This window comes from Bombus pascuorum, unplaced genomic scaffold (genome assembly GCF_905332965.1).
Source record: "Bombus pascuorum unplaced genomic scaffold, iyBomPasc1.1, whole genome shotgun sequence".
Taxonomy (NCBI): Eukaryota; Metazoa; Arthropoda; class Insecta; order Hymenoptera; family Apidae; genus Bombus; species Bombus pascuorum.
This window is the reverse complement of record NW_026869731.1, coordinates 1,463,628-1,484,379: the sequence shown is the minus strand read 5'-3', so window position 1 is coordinate 1,484,379 and position 20,752 is coordinate 1,463,628. Positions and strand designations below refer to the sequence as shown.

The 20,752-nt window shown below is 32.7% G+C and overlaps 5 protein-coding genes across 5 annotated transcripts; all 5 read left to right on the top strand.

Moving 5' to 3' along the window:
• The first annotated feature begins 512 nt into the window (after positions 1–512).
• LOC132915651 (sterol regulatory element-binding protein 2-like) lies at positions 513–3,586 on the top strand. Its single transcript, XM_060975483.1, has 4 exons — positions 513–695; positions 814–1,121; positions 2,784–2,939; positions 3,017–3,586. The coding sequence occupies exons 1-4, from the start codon at positions 638–640 to the stop codon at positions 3,368–3,370; spliced, it is 876 nt and encodes a 291-aa protein (XP_060831466.1). The 5' UTR covers positions 513–637; the 3' UTR covers positions 3,371–3,586.
• Positions 3,587–4,134: 548 nt separating this feature from the next.
• On the top strand, positions 4,135–7,123 carry LOC132915658 (sterol regulatory element-binding protein 2-like). Its single transcript, XM_060975490.1, has 4 exons — positions 4,135–4,232; positions 4,351–4,658; positions 6,325–6,480; positions 6,558–7,123. Exons 1-4 carry the CDS (start codon positions 4,175–4,177, stop codon positions 6,909–6,911), a joined length of 876 nt encoding a protein of 291 aa, XP_060831473.1. The 5' UTR covers positions 4,135–4,174; the 3' UTR covers positions 6,912–7,123.
• Positions 7,124–7,585: 462 nt separating this feature from the next.
• LOC132915648 (uncharacterized) lies at positions 7,586–8,250 on the top strand. Its single transcript, XM_060975479.1, has 2 exons — positions 7,586–7,773; positions 7,892–8,250. The coding sequence occupies exons 1-2, from the start codon at positions 7,716–7,718 to the stop codon at positions 8,233–8,235; spliced, it is 402 nt and encodes a 133-aa protein (XP_060831462.1). The 5' UTR covers positions 7,586–7,715; the 3' UTR covers positions 8,236–8,250.
• A 1,346-nt stretch (positions 8,251–9,596) lies between these two features.
• On the top strand, positions 9,597–12,195 carry LOC132915664 (sterol regulatory element-binding protein 2-like). The gene is made up of 3 exons (XM_060975494.1): positions 9,597–9,734; positions 11,399–11,554; positions 11,632–12,195. Exons 1-3 carry the CDS (start codon positions 9,648–9,650, stop codon positions 11,983–11,985), a joined length of 597 nt encoding a protein of 198 aa, XP_060831477.1. The 5' UTR covers positions 9,597–9,647; the 3' UTR covers positions 11,986–12,195.
• A 469-nt stretch (positions 12,196–12,664) lies between these two features.
• On the top strand, positions 12,665–15,734 carry LOC132915663 (sterol regulatory element-binding protein 2-like). Its single transcript, XM_060975493.1, has 4 exons — positions 12,665–12,847; positions 12,966–13,273; positions 14,940–15,095; positions 15,173–15,734. Exons 1-4 carry the CDS (start codon positions 12,790–12,792, stop codon positions 15,524–15,526), a joined length of 876 nt encoding a protein of 291 aa, XP_060831476.1. The 5' UTR covers positions 12,665–12,789; the 3' UTR covers positions 15,527–15,734.
• The last annotated feature ends 5,018 nt before the right edge of the window (positions 15,735–20,752 follow it).

The following is a 20,752-nucleotide window of genomic DNA, read 5'->3' as shown; positions in this document are numbered from 1 at the left end:
TTGCCCATCGCTAGCTATACATTTTTCCCACCTGTCTGGCTATTGGTGGATGCCACGTCAAAAAAACTGTGTCTCTTTTTAGGCAAACCAGTCATCGAGCCATTTTCGTAAGAAGCGAAGTGCTGGTCAGATAGTGCGTGTCCCATCGATACAAATAAATAGTAATCGAACGGAGCCAAGTCTGGTGAGTAAGCCGCGTGCGAAAGTATTTCCCAACTGAACGCTTCGATCGTTTCCTTGACCGGTTTTGCTGTATGCGATGGTGCATTATCATGGAGCAAAATTACTTTGTGTTGCCTTTTTTCATATTCTGGTCGTTTTGCACGCAAAGCTTGATTCAAATCGATCGTTTGTTGTCGGTAGCGCTCAGTATTAACGGTTTCGCCAGGTTTTAACAGCTCATAATAGATCACATCCTTCTAATCCCACCAAACACAGAGCATCGTTTTCCGTCCATAGCGATTTGTTCTTGTAGCCGATGTCGGTGGTAAAGCTGATATCAACTGGTAAAGCTGATCCTTTATCGTATGCTTCACGTGCATATAGAGATTATTTAATCGGACATTGTTTACGTATTTTAACCGGTACTGTTGGAGATGCTCATTTATCTTCAATATTAGAATATGGACAAACTATTATGGCTTCTGCTGGAATAGATGCTGGATTTTTATGTACTGACAAAGTTACAGTTACACGTAAGTTTAAATAAAATCTTGTTTAATGAGTTCATTGGTGGTATTGGATGGCATTAAATTTCTTTCTTCCTTTTTTTTCTTTAACTAATAAATAGAATTTGGTGAATCAATGTTTTAGATTGCGAAGATGAAATTGGATTATGGTGGGGAGCAGTTATATATCTGGCAGCATGTTGGAGATTGAAAGAAGACGATTCACAAGCATGGAGCATTGTTGAAAGCAAATTTCCTTATGAAAAATGTTATCAACTTTGCAATAATAATAATAGTATTAGTCCACTACCATATATTGTTTTAAATGCTTTGCAAGCAGCAAAAGCGACTACTAAATCAGTCTCTATGCGTTTTATTGATCAGGCAGGAATATTGCTTGAACAATGTTTGGTTTATTATAATTGCAAGCAACAGTCATCCCAAAACGTTTTGGTAAGATATTTAAATATTATGTTTATAATATATTAATATATTCAATTCTTTTATACAAAAATTATTATAATTACTTATATCTTTTTGCAATGCTTTTATTTTACACAGATAATAAATTTAGAAATTATGAAGTAATAAATTATATAACATATGATTCGAATACGGAAATAGAATATTTAATTTTTTTTATATTTTTTGAAATTTATGATTTTCGAAAAATCTGTTTTTATGTTATTTATCTTCTCAAAATGAATATCATTACACTTTTTTTCATAAAACGAAAGAAAATGATCAAATAATGAATTATATATGTAGTAACTTTAAGTATATTGTTTAATTCTCACAAAATTAAAAGTGTCTGGTAACAATAGTTTTTATGCATATATTTATGCAATTGCTTACTTGTTACAAGTGAGCACTCTAGTGGCATTGCATGAAATATAACTATGCAGTACTTCTACAGTGCAACTCCTGTGGCAGGTCTCAGCGTCATATGTGGTAGATAAATATATATATATACAGGGTAGACGAAATAAAATGTTATAGACTGTTTTCTTATAAACTATTGTACATATTTTCTTTCTTTCCTAAATTAAACATGATAGCGGGGTAATCATTTGGAGTGCAATCAATTTTTTTAAGACTACTAAGAAAAGTTTAAAGGCAGCCTCCTTCATTTATCTTAAATGCAACGAGGTATTCATTTTCTTCGTTTAGGTAACTCATATCAAACAGAGTAACATTTACTTAAAACATTTCTTTTTATTCTGCACAATTAAAGAGATTTAATAAATAATTCAATGCAGTTCTAGATACATTTAGAGACAAGAATATATTTCAACTCTTTTTATAAACATATTTTTTTACCTATTTGTTTGATAATAGAAAGGTAATTTCTTGAAATATTTTATGAACAATGTAAATTTTAAATTCTTTAGAGAGATGAACCGTACTATTTAATCATCTTCTCATATGATGATTAAATATTTAATATATCCTACAATAAAGGAAAATATAAACTTAAAAGTATTTACTGCGCATACACATTGGTTATTTCATTAACGCTATGAAATGCTTAAAACAGTATTTATGAAAGACTCAATAGGTGTTTAGAAATCTAAAGACATCATTTTAAACATTTATTAAAATAATTTTCACTTTGGAATATATTTATACATATATTTTTCCCCTCCTTTCTTCTCTGTTTACCTTCTGGAGTTTCTCTTGAGAGAAACACGTATTTTTTACCATAACTCTTTAACTGTGCAAAGTCAAAAAATATTCAAGTTAAATATTATTCTTATATATATTTAACAAGATAAATATTAAATATTATAAATATTTAATAAGAGCTCTTTGAATAAAGAAATGTTAATATCTCACTCCATTTGAAATTAAAGGGATTCTCTTTACCTATGTATAGTAGTCTTCCTAAAAAATTTTTTACATACCAGATGATTTATCAACTCCTTTGTCCTTAATTTAAAAAGAAATGAAATGATTTCTAAGAATTTGGCTTATAATATTTTACAGGATGGTAGAAAATGGAATCAAAACTTTTTCTTAGGGATAGATAGCATTTAACAGCTCCTGAATCCAACAAATCAATCAAATCTACAAAATTAATAATAATTTTCTTATTAGCTTTGATTATTGTTTTAGCTTACTCAATTGTGGATTTGTGATTGGTTACTTGAAATGCGAACTACACTTTGGCAGGAATTAGATAACGATTTAGAAAAATTAACTACAAATATATCTCTTGGAGGTTTTCAACGTGATTTAGCTTGTTTGAGACAATTATGTCAACATATTCCAGTAAGTTTATATATATTTTCTAATATTATAATTTATAAGTTAATTATTGTTTTTAACAATTGTCACGTACTTTTTAGTCTACTTTAGCAAGAGTATTTGTTTATGAAGCCACAACACGTATAATGGCGGGAGCAACACCAGTGAAAACTCAAATATTGTTAGACCGTAGCTTACATCACAGAAATTCACGTTCTTCAATTATCCGTGGAAAAGATCGTTCACAAGATCAATATACTGGAGAAAGAGAACACGCGGTAGCTTTATGTTTAGCTTGCCGACATTTACCTCCACTATTATTAGCCTCTCCTGGAGAACGTGCAGGCATGCTTGCAGAAGCTGCTAAAACTCTTGAGAGGGTAGGTGATATAAAGAGACTTCAAGAATGTTACAAATTAATGAGGCAATTAGGACCAGCTATCTCTGCTAACTGATATATTACTGGTATAAGAATATACCTCATTCAATCTTGTCTTTTACATGGGTTTATCTTTTTCATGACTCATTATTGTACCAGGTATGTAAATATGAAACCGGAATTTTTATATAGAAAATACACGTTTATTGTATGAAAATGATTAAAAATATTTTATTCGAAGTATTGCCCATCGCTAGCTATACATTTTTCCCACCTGTCTGGCTATTGGTGGATGCCACGTCAAAAAAAATGTGTCTCTTTTTAGGCAAACCAGTCATCGAGCCATTTTCGTAAGAAGCGAAGTGCTGGTCAGAAAGTGCGTGTCCCATCGATACAAATAAATAGTAATCGAACGGAGCCAAGTCTGGTGAGTAAGCCGCGTGCGAAAGTATTTCCCAACTGAACGCTTCGATCGTTTCCTTGACCGGTTTTGCTGTATGCGATGGTGCATTATCATGGAGCAAAATTACTTTGTGTTGCCTTTTTTCATATTCTGGTCGTTTTGCACGCAAAGCTTGATTCAAATCGATCGTTTGTTGTCGGTAGCGCTCAGTATTAACGGTTTCGCCAGGTTTTAACAGCTCATAATAGATCACATCCTTCTGATCCCACCAAACACAGAGCATCGTTTTCCGTCCATAGCGATTTGTTCTTGTAGCCGATGTCGGTGGTAAAGCTGATATCAACTGGTAAAGCTGATCCTTTATCGTATGCTTCACGTGCATATAGAGATTATTTAATCGGACATTGTTTACGTATTTTTACCGGTACTGTTGGAGATGCTCATTTATCTTCAACATTAGAATATGGACAAACTATTATGGCTTCTGCTGGAATAGATGCTGGATTTTTATGTACTGACAAAGTTACAGTTACACGTAAGTTTAAATAATATCTTGTTTAATGAGTTCATTGGTGGTATTGGATGGCATTAAATTTCTTTCTTCCTTTTTTTTCTTTAACTAATAAATAGAATTTGGTGAATCAATGTTTTAGATTGCGAAGATGAAATTGGATTATGGCGGGGAGCAGTTATATATCTAGCAGCATGTTGGAGATTGAAAGAAGACGATTCACAAGCATGGAGCATTGTTGAAAGCAAATTTCCTTATGAGAAATGTTATCAACTTTGCAATAATAATAATAGTATTAGTCCACTACCATATATTGTTTTAAATGCTTTGCAAGCAGCAAAAGCGACTACTAAATCAGTCTCTATGCGTTTTATTGATCAGGCAGGAATATTGCTTGAACAATGTTTGGTTTATTATAATTGCAAGCAACAGTCATCCCAAAACGTTTTGGTAAGATATTTAAATATTATGTTTATAATATATTAATATATTCAATTCTTTTATACAAAAATTATTATAATTACTTATATCTTTTTGCAATGCTTTTATTTTACACAGATAATAAATTTAGAAATTATGAAGTAATAAATTATATAACATATGATTCGAATACGGAAATAGAATATTTAATTTTTTTTATATTTTTTGAAATTTATGATTTTCGAAAAATCTGTTTTTATGTTATTTATCTTCTCAAAATGAATATCATTACACTTTTTTTCATAAAACGAAAGAAAATGATCAAATAATGAATTATATATGTAGTAACTTTAAGTATATTGTTTAATTCTCACAAAATTAAAAGTGTCTGGTAACAATAGTTTTTATGCATATATTTATGCAATTGCTTACTTGTTACAAGTGAGCACTCTAGTGGCATTGCATGAAATATAACTATGCAGTACTTCTACAGTGCAACTCCTGTGGCAGGTCTCAGCGTCATATGTGGTAGATAAATATATATATATACAGGGTAGACGAAATAAAATGTTATAGACTGTTTTCTTATAAACTATTGTACATATTTTCTTTCTTTCCTAAATTAAACATGATAGCGGGGTAATCATTTGGAGTGCAATCAATTTTTTTAAGACTACTAAGAAAAGTTTAAAGGCAGCCTCCTTCATTTATCTTAAATGCAACGAGGTATTCATTTTCTTCGTTTAGGTAACTCATATCAAACAGAGTAACATTTACTTAAAACATTTCTTTTTATTCTGCACAATTAAAGAGATTTAATAAATAATTCAATGCAGTTCTAGATACATTTAGAGACAAGAATATATTTCAACTCTTTTTATAAACATATTTTTTTACCTATTTGTTTGATAATAGAAAGGTAATTTCTTGAAATATTTTATGAACAATGTAAATTTTAAATTCTTTAGAGAGATGAACCGTACTATTTAATCATCTTCTCATATGATGATTAAATATTTAATATATCCTACAATAAAGGAAAATATAAACTTAAAAGTATTTACTGCGCATACACATTGGTTATTTCATTAACGCTATGAAATGCTTAAAACAGTATTTATGAAAGACTCAATAGGTGTTTAGAAATCTAAAGACATCATTTTAAACATTTATTAAAATAATTTTCACTTTGGAATACATTTATACATATATTTTTCCCCTCCTTTCTTCTCTGTTTACCTTCTGGAGTTTCTCTTGAGAGAAACACGTATTTTTTACCATAACTCTTTAACTGTGCAAAGTCAAAAAATATTCAAGTTAAATATTATTCTTATATATATTTAACAAGATAAATATTAAATATTATAAATATTTAATAAGAGCTCTTTGAATAAAGAAATGTTAATATCTCACTCCATTTGAAATTAAAGGGATTCTCTTTACCTATGTATATGTAGTAGTCTTCCTAAAAAATTTTTTACATACCAGATGATTTATCAACTCCTTTGTCCTTAATTTAAAAAGAAATGAAATGATTTCTAAGAATTTGGCTTATAATATTTTACAGGATGGTAGAAAATGGAATCAAAACTTTTTCTTAGGGATAGATAGCATTTAACAGCTCCTGGATCCAACAAATCAATCAAATCTACAAAATTAATAATAATTTTCTTATTAGCTTTGATTATTGTTTTAGCTTACTCAATTGTGGATTTGTGAGTGGTTACTTGAAATGCGAACTACACTTTGGCAGGAATTAGATAACGATTTAGAAAAATTAACTACAAATATATCTCTTGGAGGTTTTCAACGTGATTTAGCTTGTTTGAGACAATTATGTCAACATATTCCAGTAAGTTTATATATATTTTCTAATATTATAATTTATAAGTTAATTATTGTTTTTAACAATTGTCACGTACTTTTTAGTCTACTTTAGCAAGAGTATTTGTTTATGAAGCCACAACACGTATAATGGCGGGAGCAACACCAGTGAAAACTCAAATATTGTTAGACCGTAGCTTACATCACAGAAATTCACGTTCTTCAATTATCCGTGGAAAAGATCGTTCACAAGATCAATATACTGGAGAAAGAGAACACGCGGTAGCTTTATGTTTAGCTTGCCGACATTTACCTCCACTATTATTAGCCTCTCCTGGAGAACGTGCAGGCATGCTTGCAGAAGCTGCTAAAACTCTTGAGAGGGTAGGTGATATAAAGAGACTTCAAGAATGTTACAAATTAATGAGGCAATTAGGACCAGCTATCTCTGCTAACTGATATATTACTGGTATAAGAATATACCTCATTCAATCTTGTCTTTTACATGGGTTTATCTTTTTCATGACTCATTATTGTACCAGGTATGTAAATATGAAACCGGAATTTTTATATAGAAAATACACGTTTATTGTATGAAAATGATTAAAAATATTTTATTCGAAGTATTGCCCATCGCTAGCTATACATTTTTCCCACCTGTCTGGCTATTGGTGGATGCCACGTCAAAAAAACTGTGTCTCTTTTTAGGCAAACCAGTCATCGAGCCATTTTCGTAAGAAGCGAAGTGCTGGTCAGAAAGTGCGTGTCCCATCGATACAAATAAATAGTAATCGAACGGAGCCAAGTCTGGTGAGTAAGCCGCGTGCGAAAGTATTTCCCAACTGAACGCTTCGATCGTTTCCTTGACCGGTTTTGCTGTATGCGATGGTGCATTATCATGGAGCAAAATTACTTTGTGTTGCCTTTTTTCATATTCTGGTCGTTTTGCACGCAAAGCTTGATTCAAATCGATCGTTTGTTGTCGGTAGCGCTCAGTATTAACGGTTTCGCCAGGTTTTAACAGCTCATAATAGATCACATCCTTCTAATCCCACCAAACACAGAGCATCGTTTTCCGTCCATAGCGATTTGTTCTTGTAGCCGATGTCGGTGGTAAAGCTGATATCAACTGGTAAAGCTGATCCTTTATCGTATGCTTCACGTGCATATAGAGATTATTTAATCGGACATTGTTTACGTATTTTAACCGGTACTGTTGGAGATGCTCATTTATCTTCAATATTAGAATATGGACAAACTATTATGGCTTCTGCTGGAATAGATGCTGGATTTTTATGTACTGACAAAGTTACAGTTACACGTAAGTTTAAATAAAATCTTGTTTAATGAGTTCATTGGTGGTATTGGATGGCATTAAATTTCTTTCTTCCTTTTTTTTCTTTAACTAATAAATAGAATTTGTTGAATCAATGTTTTAGATTGCGAAGATGAAATTGGATTATGGCGGGGAGCAGTTATATATCTAGCAGCATGTTGGAGATTGAAAGAAGACGATTCACAAGCATGGAGCATTGTTGAAAGCAAATTTCCTTATGAGAAATGTTATCAACTTTGCAATAATAATAATAGTATTAGTCCACTACCATATATTGTTTTAAATGCTTTGCAAGCAGCAAAAGCGACTACTAAATCAGTCTCTATGCGTTTTATTGATCAGGCAGGAATATTGCTTGAACAATGTTTGGTTTATTATAATTGCAAGCAACAGTCATCCCAAAACGTTTTGGTAAGATATTTAAATATTATGTTTATAATATATTAATATATTCAATTCTTTTATACAAAAATTATTATAATTACTTATATCTTTTTGCAATGCTTTTATTTTACACAGATAATAAAATTAGAAATTATGAAGTAATAAATTATATAACATATGATTCGAATACGGAAATAAAATATTTAATTTTTTTTATATTTTTTGAAATTTATGATTTTTGAAAAATCTGTTTTTATGTTATTTATCTTCTCAAAATGAATATCATTACACTTTTTTTCATAAAACAAAAGAAAATGATCAAATAATGAATTATATATGTAGTAACTTTAAGTATATTGTTTAATTCTCACAAAATTAAAAGTGTCTGGTAACAATAGTTTTTATGCATATATTTATGCAATTGCTTACTTGTTACAAGTCTGCATAGTAGTTGTGTTGCATGAAATATGACTATGCAATACTTCTACAATGCAACTCCTGTGGCAGGTCTCAGCGTCATATTTGGTAGATAAATATTTATATATATATATATATATATATATATATATATACAGTGCGTGTCCCATCGATACAAATAAATAGTAATCGAACGGAGCCAAGTCTGGTGAGTAAGCCGCGTGCGAAAGTATTTACCAACTGAACGCTTCGATCGTTTCCTTGACCGGTTTTGCTGTATGCGATGGTGCATTATCATGGAGCAAAATTACTTTGTGTTGCCTTTTTTCATATTCTGGTCGTTTTGCACGCAAAGCTTGATTCAAATCGATCGTTTGTTGTCGGTAGCGCTCAGTATTAACGGTTTCGCCAGGTTTTAACAGCTCATAATAGATCACATCCTTCTGATCCCACCAAACACAGAGCATCGTTTTCCGTCCATAGCGATTTGTTCTTGTAGCCGATGTCGGTGGTAAAGCTGATATCAACTGGTAAAGCTGATCCTTTATCGTATGCTTCACGTGCATATAGAGATTATTTAATCGGACATTGTTTACGTATTTTTACCGGTACTGTTGGAGATGCTCATTTATCTTCAATATTAGAATATGGACAAACTATTATGGCTTCTGCTGGAATAGATGCTGGATTTTTATGTACTGACAAAGTTACAGTTACACGTAAGTTTAAATAATATCTTGTTTAATGAGTTCATTGGTGGTATTGGATGGCATTAAATTTCTTTCTTCCTTTTTTTTCTTTAACTAATAAATAGAATTTGGTGAATCAATGTTTTAGATTGCGAAGATGAAATTGGATTATGGTGGGGAGCAGTTATATATCTAGCAGCATGTTGGAAATTGAAAGAAGACGATTCACAAGCATGGAGCATTGTTGAAAGCAAATTTCCTTATGAAAAATGTTATCGACTTTGCAATAATAATAATAGTATTAGTCCACTACCATATATTGTTTTAAATGCTTTGCAAGCAACAAAAGCGACTACTAAATCAGTCTCTATGCGTTTTATTGATCAGGCAGGAATATTGCTTGAACAATGTTTGGTTTATTATAATTGCAAGCAACAGTCATCCCAAAACGTTTTGGTAAGATATTTAAATATTATGTTTATAATATATTAATATATTCAATTCTTTTATACAAAAATTATTATAATTACTTATATCTTTTTGCAATGCTTTTATTTTACACAGATAATAAATTTAGAAATTATGAAGTAATAAATTATATAACATATGATTCGAATACGGAAATAGAATATTTAATTTTTTTTATATTTTTTGAAATTTATGATTTTCGAAAAATCTGTTTTTATGTTATTTATCTTCTCAAAATGAATATCATTACACTTTTTTTCATAAAACGAAAGAAAATGATCAAATAATGAATTATATATGTAGTAACTTTAAGTATATTGTTTAATTCTCACAAAATTAAAAGTGTCTGGTAACAATAGTTTTTATGCATATATTTATGCAATTGCTTACTTGTTACAAGTGAGCACTCTAGTGGCATTGCATGAAATATAACTATGCAGTACTTCTACAGTGCAACTCCTGTGGCAGGTCTCAGCGTCATATGTGGTAGATAAATATATATATACAGGGTAGACGAAATAAAATGTTATAGACTGTTTTCTTATAAACTATTGTACATATTTTCTTTCTTTCCTAAATTAAACATGATAGCGGGGTAATCATTTGGAGTGCAATCAATTTTTTTAAGACTACTAAGAAAAGTTTAAAGGCAGCCTCCTTCATTTATCTTAAATGCAACGAGGTATTCATTTTCTTCGTTTAGGTAACTCATATCAAACAGAGTAACATTTACTTAAAACATTTCTTTTTATTCTGCACAATTAAAGAGATTTAATAAATAATTCAATGCAGTTCTAGATACATTTAGAGACAAGAATATATTTCAACTCTTTTTATAAACATATTTTTTTACCTATTTGTTTGATAATAGAAAGGTAATTTCTTGAAATATTTTATGAACAATGTAAATTTTAAATTCTTTAGAGAGATGAACCGTACTATTTAATCATCTTCTCATATGATGATTAAATATTTAATATATCCTACAATAAAGGAAAATATAAACTTAAAAGTATTTACTGCGCATACACATTGGTTATTTCATTAACGCTATGAAATGCTTAAAACAGTATTTATGAAAGACTCAATAGGTGTTTAGAAATCTAAAGACATCATTTTAAACATTTATTAAAATAATTTTCACTTTGGAATACATTTATACATATATTTTTCCCCTCCTTTCTTCTCTGTTTACCTTCTGGAGTTTCTCTTGAGAGAAACACGTATTTTTTACCATAACTCTTTAACTGTGCAAAGTCAAAAAATATTCAAGTTAAATATTATTCTTATATATATTTAACAAGATAAATATTAAATATTATAAATATTTAATAAGAGCTCTTTGAATAAAGAAATGTTAATATCTCACTCCATTTGAAATTAAAGGGATTCTCTTTACCTATGTATATGTAGTAGTCTTCCTAAAAAATTTTTTACATACCAGATGATTTATCAACTCCTTTGTCCTTAATTTAAAAAGAAATGAAATGATTTCTAAGAATTTGGCTTATAATATTTTACAGGATGGTAGAAAATGGAATCAAAACTTTTTCTTAGGGATAGATAGCATTTAACAGCTCCTGGATCCAACAAATCAATCAAATCTACAAAATTAATAATAATTTTCTTATTAGCTTTGATTATTGTTTTAGCTTACTCAATTGTGGATTTGTGAGTGGTTACTTGAAATGCGAACTACACTTTGGCAGGAATTAGATAACGATTTAGAAAAATTAACTACAAATATATCTCTTGGAGGTTTTCAACGTGATTTAGCTTGTTTGAGACAATTATGTCAACATATTCCAGTAAGTTTATATATATTTTCTAATATTATAATTTATAAGTTAATTATTGTTTTTAACAATTGTCACGTACTTTTTAGTCTACTTTAGCAAGAGTATTTGTTTATGAAGCCACAACACGTATAATGGCGGGAGCAACACCAGTGAAAACTCAAATATTGTTAGACCGTAGCTTACATCACAGAAATTCACGTTCTTCAATTATCCGTGGAAAAGATCGTTCACAAGATCAATATACTGGAGAAAGAGAACACGCGGTAGCTTTATGTTTAGCTTGCCGACATTTACCTCCACTATTATTAGCCTCTCCTGGAGAACGTGCAGGCATGCTTGCAGAAGCTGCTAAAACTCTTGAGAGGGTAGGTGATATAAAGAGACTTCAAGAATGTTACAAATTAATGAGGCAATTAGGACCAGCTATCTCTGCTAACTGATATATTACTGGTATAAGAATATACCTCATTCAATCTTGTCTTTTACATGGGTTTATCTTTTTCATGACTCATTATTGTACCAGGTATGTAAATATGAAACCGGAATTTTTATATAGAAAATACACGTTTATTGTATGAAAATGATTAAAAATATTTTATTCGAAGTATTGCCCATCGCTAGCTATACATTTTTCCCACCTGTCTGGCTATTGGTGGATGCCACGTCAAAAAAACTGTGTCTCTTTTTAGGCAAACCAGTCATCGAGCCATTTTCGTAAGAAGCGAAGTGCTGGTCAGATAGTGCGTGTCCCATCGATACAAATAAATAGTAATCGAACGGAGCCAAGTCTGGTGAGTAAGCCGCGTGCGAAAGTATTTCCCAACTGAACGCTTCGATCGTTTCCTTGACCGGTTTTGCTGTATGCGATGGTGCATTATCATGGAGCAAAATTACTTTGTGTTGCCTTTTTTCATATTCTGGTCGTTTTGCACGCAAAGCTTGATTCAAATCGATCGTTTGTTGTCGGTAGCGCTCAGTATTAACGGTTTCGCCAGGTTTTAACAGCTCATAATAGATCACATCCTTCTAATCCCACCAAACACAGAGCATCGTTTTCCGTCCATAGCGATTTGTTCTTGTAGCCGATGTCGGTGGTAAAGCTGATATCAACTGGTAAAGCTGATCCTTTATCGTATGCTTCACGTGCATATAGAGATTATTTAATCGGACATTGTTTACGTATTTTAACCGGTACTGTTGGAGATGCTCATTTATCTTCAATATTAGAATATGGACAAACTATTATGGCTTCTGCTGGAATAGATGCTGGATTTTTATGTACTGACAAAGTTACAGTTACACGTAAGTTTAAATAAACTCTTGTTTAATGAGTTCATTGGTGGTATTGGATGGCATTAAATTTCTTTCTTCCTTTTTTTTCTTTAACTAATAAATAGAATTTGGTGAATCAATGTTTTAGATTGCGAAGATGAAATTGGATTATGGTGGGGAGCAGTTATATATCTGGCAGCATGTTGGAGATTGAAAGAAGACGATTCACAAGCATGGAGCATTGTTGAAAGCAAATTTCCTTATGAGAAATGTTATCAACTTTGCAATAATAATAATAGTATTAGTCCACTACCATATATTGTTTTAAATGCTTTGCAAGCAGCAAAAGCGACTACTAAATCAGTCTCTATGCGTTTTATTGATCAGGCAGGAATATTGCTTGAACAATGTTTGGTTTATTATAATTGCAAGCAACAGTCATCCCAAAACGTTTTGGTAAGATATTTAAATATTATGTTTATAATATATTAATATATTCAATTCTTTTATACAAAAATTATTATAATTACTTATATCTTTTTGCAATGCTTTTATTTTACACAGATAATAAATTTAGAAATTATGAAGTAATAAATTATATAACATATGATTCGAATACGGAAATAGAATATTTAATTTTTTTTATATTTTTTGAAATTTATGATTTTCGAAAAATCTGTTTTTATGTTATTTATCTTCTCAAAATGAATATCATTACACTTTTTTTCATAAAACGAAAGAAAATGATCAAATAATGAATTATATATGTAGTAACTTTAAGTATATTGTTTAATTCTCACAAAATTAAAAGTGTCTGGTAACAATAGTTTTTATGCATATATTTATGCAATTGCTTACTTGTTACAAGTGAGCACTCTAGTGGCATTGCATGAAATATAACTATGCAGTACTTCTACAGTGCAACTCCTGTGGCAGGTCTCAGCGTCATATGTGGTAGATAAATATATATATATACAGGGTAGACGAAATAAAATGTTATAGACTGTTTTCTTATAAACTATTGTACATATTTTCTTTCTTTCCTAAATTAAACATGATAGCGGGGTAATCATTTGGAGTGCAATCAATTTTTTTAAGACTACTAAGAAAAGTTTAAAGGCAGCCTCCTTCATTTATCTTAAATGCAACGAGGTATTCATTTTCTTCGTTTAGGTAACTCATATCAAACAGAGTAACATTTACTTAAAACATTTCTTTTTATTCTGCACAATTAAAGAGATTTAATAAATAATTCAATGCAGTTCTAGATACATTTAGAGACAAGAATATATTTCAACTCTTTTTATAAACATATTTTTTTACCTATTTGTTTGATAATAGAAAGGTAATTTCTTGAAATATTTTATGAACAATGTAAATTTTAAATTCTTTAGAGAGATGAACCGTACTATTTAATCATCTTCTCATATGATGATTAAATATTTAATATATCCTACAATAAAGGAAAATATAAACTTAAAAGTATTTACTGCGCATACACATTGGTTATTTCATTAACGCTATGAAATGCTTAAAACAGTATTTATGAAAGACTCAATAGGTGTTTAGAAATCTAAAGACATCATTTTAAACATTTATTAAAATAATTTTCACTTTGGAATACATTTATACATATATTTTTCCCCTCCTTTCTTCTCTGTTTACCTTCTGGAGTTTCTCTTGAGAGAAACACGTATTTTTTACCATAACTCTTTAACTGTGCAAAGTCAAAAAATATTCAAGTTAAATATTATTCTTATATATATTTAACAAGATAAATATTAAATATTATAAATATTTAATAAGAGCTCTTTGAATAAAGAAATGTTAATATCTCACTCCATTTGAAATTAAAGGGATTCTCTTTACCTATGTATATGTAGTAGTCTTCCTAAAAAATTTTTTACATACCAGATGATTTATCAACTCCTTTGTCCTTAATTTAAAAAGAAATGAAATGATTTCTAAGAATTTGGCTTATAATATTTTACAGGATGGTAGAAAATGGAATCAAAACTTTTTCTTAGGGATAGATAGCATTTAACAGCTCCTGGATCCAACAAATCAATCAAATCTACAAAATTAATAATAATTTTCTTATTAGCTTTGATTATTGTTTTAGCTTACTCAATTGTGGATTTGTGAGTGGTTACTTGAAATGCGAACTACACTTTGGCAGGAATTAGATAACGATTTAGAAAAATTAACTACAAATATATCTCTTGGAGGTTTTCAACGTGATTTAGCTTGTTTGAGACAATTATGTCAACATATTCCAGTAAGTTTATATATATTTTCTAATATTATAATTTATAAGTTAATTATTGTTTTTAACAATTGTCACGTACTTTTTAGTCTACTTTAGCAAGAGTATTTGTTTATGAAGCCACAACACGTATAATGGCGGGAGCAACACCAGTGAAAACTCAAATATTGTTAGACCGTAGCTTACATCACAGAAATTCACGTTCTTCAATTATCCGTGGAAAAGATCGTTCACAAGATCAATATACTGGAGAAAGAGAACACGCGGTAGCTTTATGTTTAGCTTGCCGACATTTACCTCCACTATTATTAGCCTCTCCTGGAGAACGTGCAGGCATGCTTGCAGAAGCTGCTAAAACTCTTGAGAGGGTAGGTGATATAAAGAGACTTCAAGAATGTTACAAATTAATGAGGCAATTAGGACCAGCTATCTCTGCTAACTGATATATTACTGGTATAAGAATATACCTCATTCAATCTTGTCTTTTACATGGGTTTATCTTTTTCATGACTCATTATTGTACCAGGTATGTAAATATGAAACCGGAATTTTTATATAGAAAATACACGTTTATTGTATGAAAATGATTAAAAATATTTTATTCGAAGTATTGCCCATCGCTAGCTATACATTTTTCCCACCTGTCTGGCTATTGGTGGATGCCACGTCAAAAAAACTGTGTCTCTTTTTAGGCAAACCAGTCATCGAGCCATTTTCGTAAGAAGCGAAGTGCTGGTCAGATAGTGCGTGTCCCATCGATACAAATAAATAGTAATCGAACGGAGCCAAGTCTGGTGAGTAAGCCGCGTGCGAAAGTATTTCCCAACTGAACGCTTCGATCGTTTCCTTGACCGGTTTTGCTGTATGCGATGGTGCATTATCATGGAGCAAAATTACTTTGTGTTGCCTTTTTTCATATTCTGGTCGTTTTGCACGCAAAGCTTGATTCAAATCGATCGTTTGTTGTCGGTAGCGCTCAGTATTAACGGTTTCGCCAGGTTTTAACAGCTCATAATAGATCACATCCTTCTAATCCCACCAAACACAGAGCATCGTTTTCCGTCCATAGCGATTTGTTATTGTAGCCGATGTCGGTGGTTCGCCTGGAGCTACCCATGATCTTTTACGCTCAGAATTCTCTAAATATATCCACTTTTCATCGCCAGTCGCAATTCCGGTTTTATACTTACACACCTGATATTTATTATATTCTATATATTACATATATTTATCAGATCTAAAGAAAATTATCTAATAAAAAAATTACGTAATTTTGCAAAATACTGTTTGACAAACAGTTTTTTTAATTAGACGTCAAAAATGTGTCAATTACAGATATCTTTCTGTAGCAATATTTCTGGGTAATAGAAACAGTGTGATTTCCAGCAAGGAAAAAAGATATTATTTCCATGAAAAGTAGACGAAGGTATTCATTGAGAATTTACCCCATTTTATTCATATGACATTTGACATTTCTGAAATAGTTTTTACATCCAAAATAAAAAAAAGAAGAAAAAAAAATCGTAAAGCTACCCAGAAAAATAACAAAATATTATCGAATGTGCCGCTTAATGATACGCTAATTCTATAATGAAAGCACAATACCTTTAAAATTTTCTTAAATTTCGTTATAAACTTTCAAAACTGCCTAATAAAATACTTCTTATGATATTTAATACGTGAAACAGTTCTCTGCCTACGTTTCGTTTTCTTAATTATATTCATAAAAATATGAATTTGTATAAATATCAACAGCCTGTACATGATCATTTCCGTTTTTTTTCTATATGGTTTTCTTTGATGTTTACTCGAATTTTCTCTCTCCTCTTTCTCTTTCTACCTTTTTTAGAAGCGTTCTTTTACTCGTCGATGTCATACCAAGCCTTGACATTGTTAATTAATGTAAGACCTAGGGGACGACTTCCAATGAACTTCGAGTGGCAATGCCGCCGTCGCGATGGATTCACGTTTCTTCGTTAGGTACGAACCGTGTATAGTAATTAATGACATGTTCCGCCGACTCATCGCGTTCTTTTTATTCGTTCTTTCTGCGATCTTTTTCTACCGTCGAGTGTACATAGAAGGTATGAGCCGTTTCGTTAAGCTCTGTATGTGCATCCGTTTCCATAGATTTTCAAATGTTTTATGCTTTTTCAAATTCAAAAGTGTCGTGGGAATTAAGGGAAATCCTCCAATGCTATTTGGAAATATTGATTTTCTCATTTAATTTATGCGTTTTTCTTTCTTAATGAGAAAAGTTGGTGATATCTTCAAACCTTTATATCTCTATCTTCAAATAAGGTTAATATAATATAAGGTCAATAATAAGGTTTAAGGTTAAGGACGTTGCGTTCGCTTAACTTCAAATTTTAAATCGAAATCTAATAAATATTTAACAGAATTTTTTCTCACTATATTTTGAACAATATTACACATTTCTGAAATCAATTATTTCATATAGAAGGACGTAGCAATATCAAAGTTTAAATTACTATAATCCCACTAAGATATCTCGTTACTGTAACTTCTTCAACATCCCCGTAAAATAGCTGAAAATGAAAAAGATATATCTGCCTGTAACAACGTATATTCGTATTAACTACCTTATCCAACTGTCGTGGCATTGTTTCGCACAAGAATATAACATGGAATGCAATCATACGAGACTAAACGTATGAATTTTCTCTTTCCGTTCCAGATCGCAGACCATTACCCTGATGTATGCATGATCCGTGTAAGCGGATATAAATATCGGCGCGAGAACAACAACGAGGTCCACCGACCTCCGGTCCTCGAAATATTTTATTCTCCGCTGCCCGAAGGAAGCGAGATTGTATTGGATTTCGAACAAATAGCAACCGGTGGAGTAGTGGCCGCTCCGGCCACAATTAGGACACATAACAGAAGGGGTAAGGTCCTTCGGCTTTACATTTTTCTCTTATCTTATTTTCAAACAACTTATAGGTAGGCCAAATATAAAATACTGTGTCCGGACGGACACGATTTTCTGATTACAGGTGTGCAATACCACGGACCGGAACGGCTTATATGACAAAGGCGAAGAAGTTCGCCGTATTAGTACTAAATGCTTTAGATGTAGATGTTTTAGGTGTAGATGTTATACATACATGTTTTGCGTGTTAAAATAAAATATAATAAAATGTCGTGTAAGTGTTGTAACCGTAGGATTTGATGTTTATTACTGTAAATTACTGTATAGTTATGCAAAATAAAAGAAACTCCTACGGTATGTCGATTTTCTTTCGATTTTCCCTTTATCCTTATATTATCTATATTATATATGTGTAATATACGTCATGGTTCTAAAGCAGCAGAACCTTCACAGTAAAAATCAAGGACGCACACTCCGAAGCCAAAGACATCAAAGCAGGTGTTCCACAAGGAAGCGTCCTAGGACCCATACTATACACACTATACACGGCCAACATTCCAACAACTACCAATAGCAAAATACTGACATTCGCGGACGACACAGCCGTGCTAGTCAGGCACACTAACCCTGTAACAGCAGCCACAATACTACAAGAGCACATCACAAAAATAGAAAAGTGGCTACAAGACAAACAAATCAAAGCTATCCCTAACAAATGCAACCACATCACATTCACATTGAGAAAACAGATAACACCAAACATCTTCCTGAACGGCACGCAAATAACACAAACAAGGCAAGTCAAATACCTTGGACTTTACATAGATACACACTTCACATGGGGAGCACGAGGCGGGTATGGGTTCTCAGTGCGTAGCATCATGCCCTGAGAAACCCCGATGTATCTGATGTTCACCTATAGTCGGGTGGCGGCTGGCCGGCGCTGTGGCGCCCGTCAGATCGCTGATCCGGTGCGGAGAACTTCGGAGAAGTTGGTGGGCCCATATCTGTCAAGACCACTCACCTCACCTTCACGCGGGGCTCCCCGTCACCCTGCATCGGTCCCGACCGGGGTAGGGTGCGAAAGAGTGAGTGGCACCAAGACGAGAAAGCACCAAGACGATAAAACAAACCCTTTATGATGGAGATAATGATGATATGTCGGAAAATATAAATAATGAAGTTTACGGTGCAGGGGAGGGATACCCCAGTACCGGCGCAGACGTGGGTGGACAAGCGGGCCCCGCTGTGTCGTTAGCTTGTGACCGTGGCCGGATGGGGGTGGACCACCAGGCCCCCATTCATGTTATCACGACTAGTGAGGAGGAAGAAGGACATTGAAATGAAAGAGGCTCCGATAGAGCAAGCTACATCAAAGGAAGGTACCGCGAAGGCGGATAGGAAGGAACGGGACAAGGAGAAGCGAGCCGAAAAAGAAAAGATAAGAAGCAGGAACGGAAGTAGAAGTAGTAGTCGGGAGGGGAAGTTGTCATCATCCTCCCCACCCGCAGTAAAAACGCTGACCGCTGTGGACGATAGCGAGATCTTTCGGGTCCCCAGAAGAGTAGGGGAGAGAGGGAAATCAAAGGATGGAGTAAGATCGAGGGATAGTTCCAGAGAACAGTCGAGAGCGAGAGCTGACTCGATATCTGAAACCCGATCGGAGGACGAGGAATCAGTGGCCTCGATCACCTCCAGGGGTAAGATGCAGAAGATAATCGGACCGGAAGTGTCGGACCGGCTGAAGGCCTCACCAAGGGATGTCGGCGCTGAAGTCCTGCGCCATCAGGCAGAAGTCCTAAGGGTGGCAGTCAGGTCCTCTAATCTAAAGGGGACGTACATTAGAACCCATAGAGACGCTACGGAATACACTGTTGCGGCATGGTCTCACCAGACTTCCGCCTTTCCAATGTCGGACTTCCTAGACGAAAGGACGAGGGAGGCGTGCAAGGCGAAGTTGGAATCAATGGAAAGAAGGATTGAGGACATGGTAAGAACAATGAACGAGTTCCAGAAGGGAACAACAGGGGCAGCGGTACCAACGGAATCGGACAGGCAGAGCAGCCCAATAAAGGATCGCGGAAGAGATGATGTAAGGCCTGAAATGGAGGCCCTGAAAAAGAAGTTTGAAAGAAGATTGAAATGATAAAAACATTTTGGACATTAGCACCACAGTCGACCTGGTGTAATCAGTACAAAGAGGAAGTCTTCGGCTAATGTACCCACGATGCCATTACACAGATGTATGTAACATTACTCTTCCTCGCCGATAGTCGGCATTCTAACTATCGGCCTTCGGCACGACGTTTTTTCGGTTATAAATATGATATTTATAAATTTATTTATAAATATGATATTTGTAACCGAAAAAACTTCGTGCCTGTTGAAATTAACATTTCACAGGACGACTATTATCTGATTTAACAAAATCGTCCTACCGATAAATTTCTAGTTTCAAAATTCACTAAAAAAATAAATATGATATTTATAACCGAAAAAACTTCGTGCCTGTTGAAATTAACATTTCACAGGACGACTATTATCTGATTTAACAAAATCGTCCTACCGATAAATTTCTAGTTTCAAAATTCACTAAAAAAATAAATATCATATTTATAACCGAAAAAACTTCGTGCCTGTTGAAATTAACATTTCACACGATGATGATTATCTGATTTAACAAAACATTTCTACCGATAAAACATTAGTTTTCTAGAAAACTACTTCTGTACATCAATTTAACAAATTACCATTCAATAGTCTTATTCGACTAATG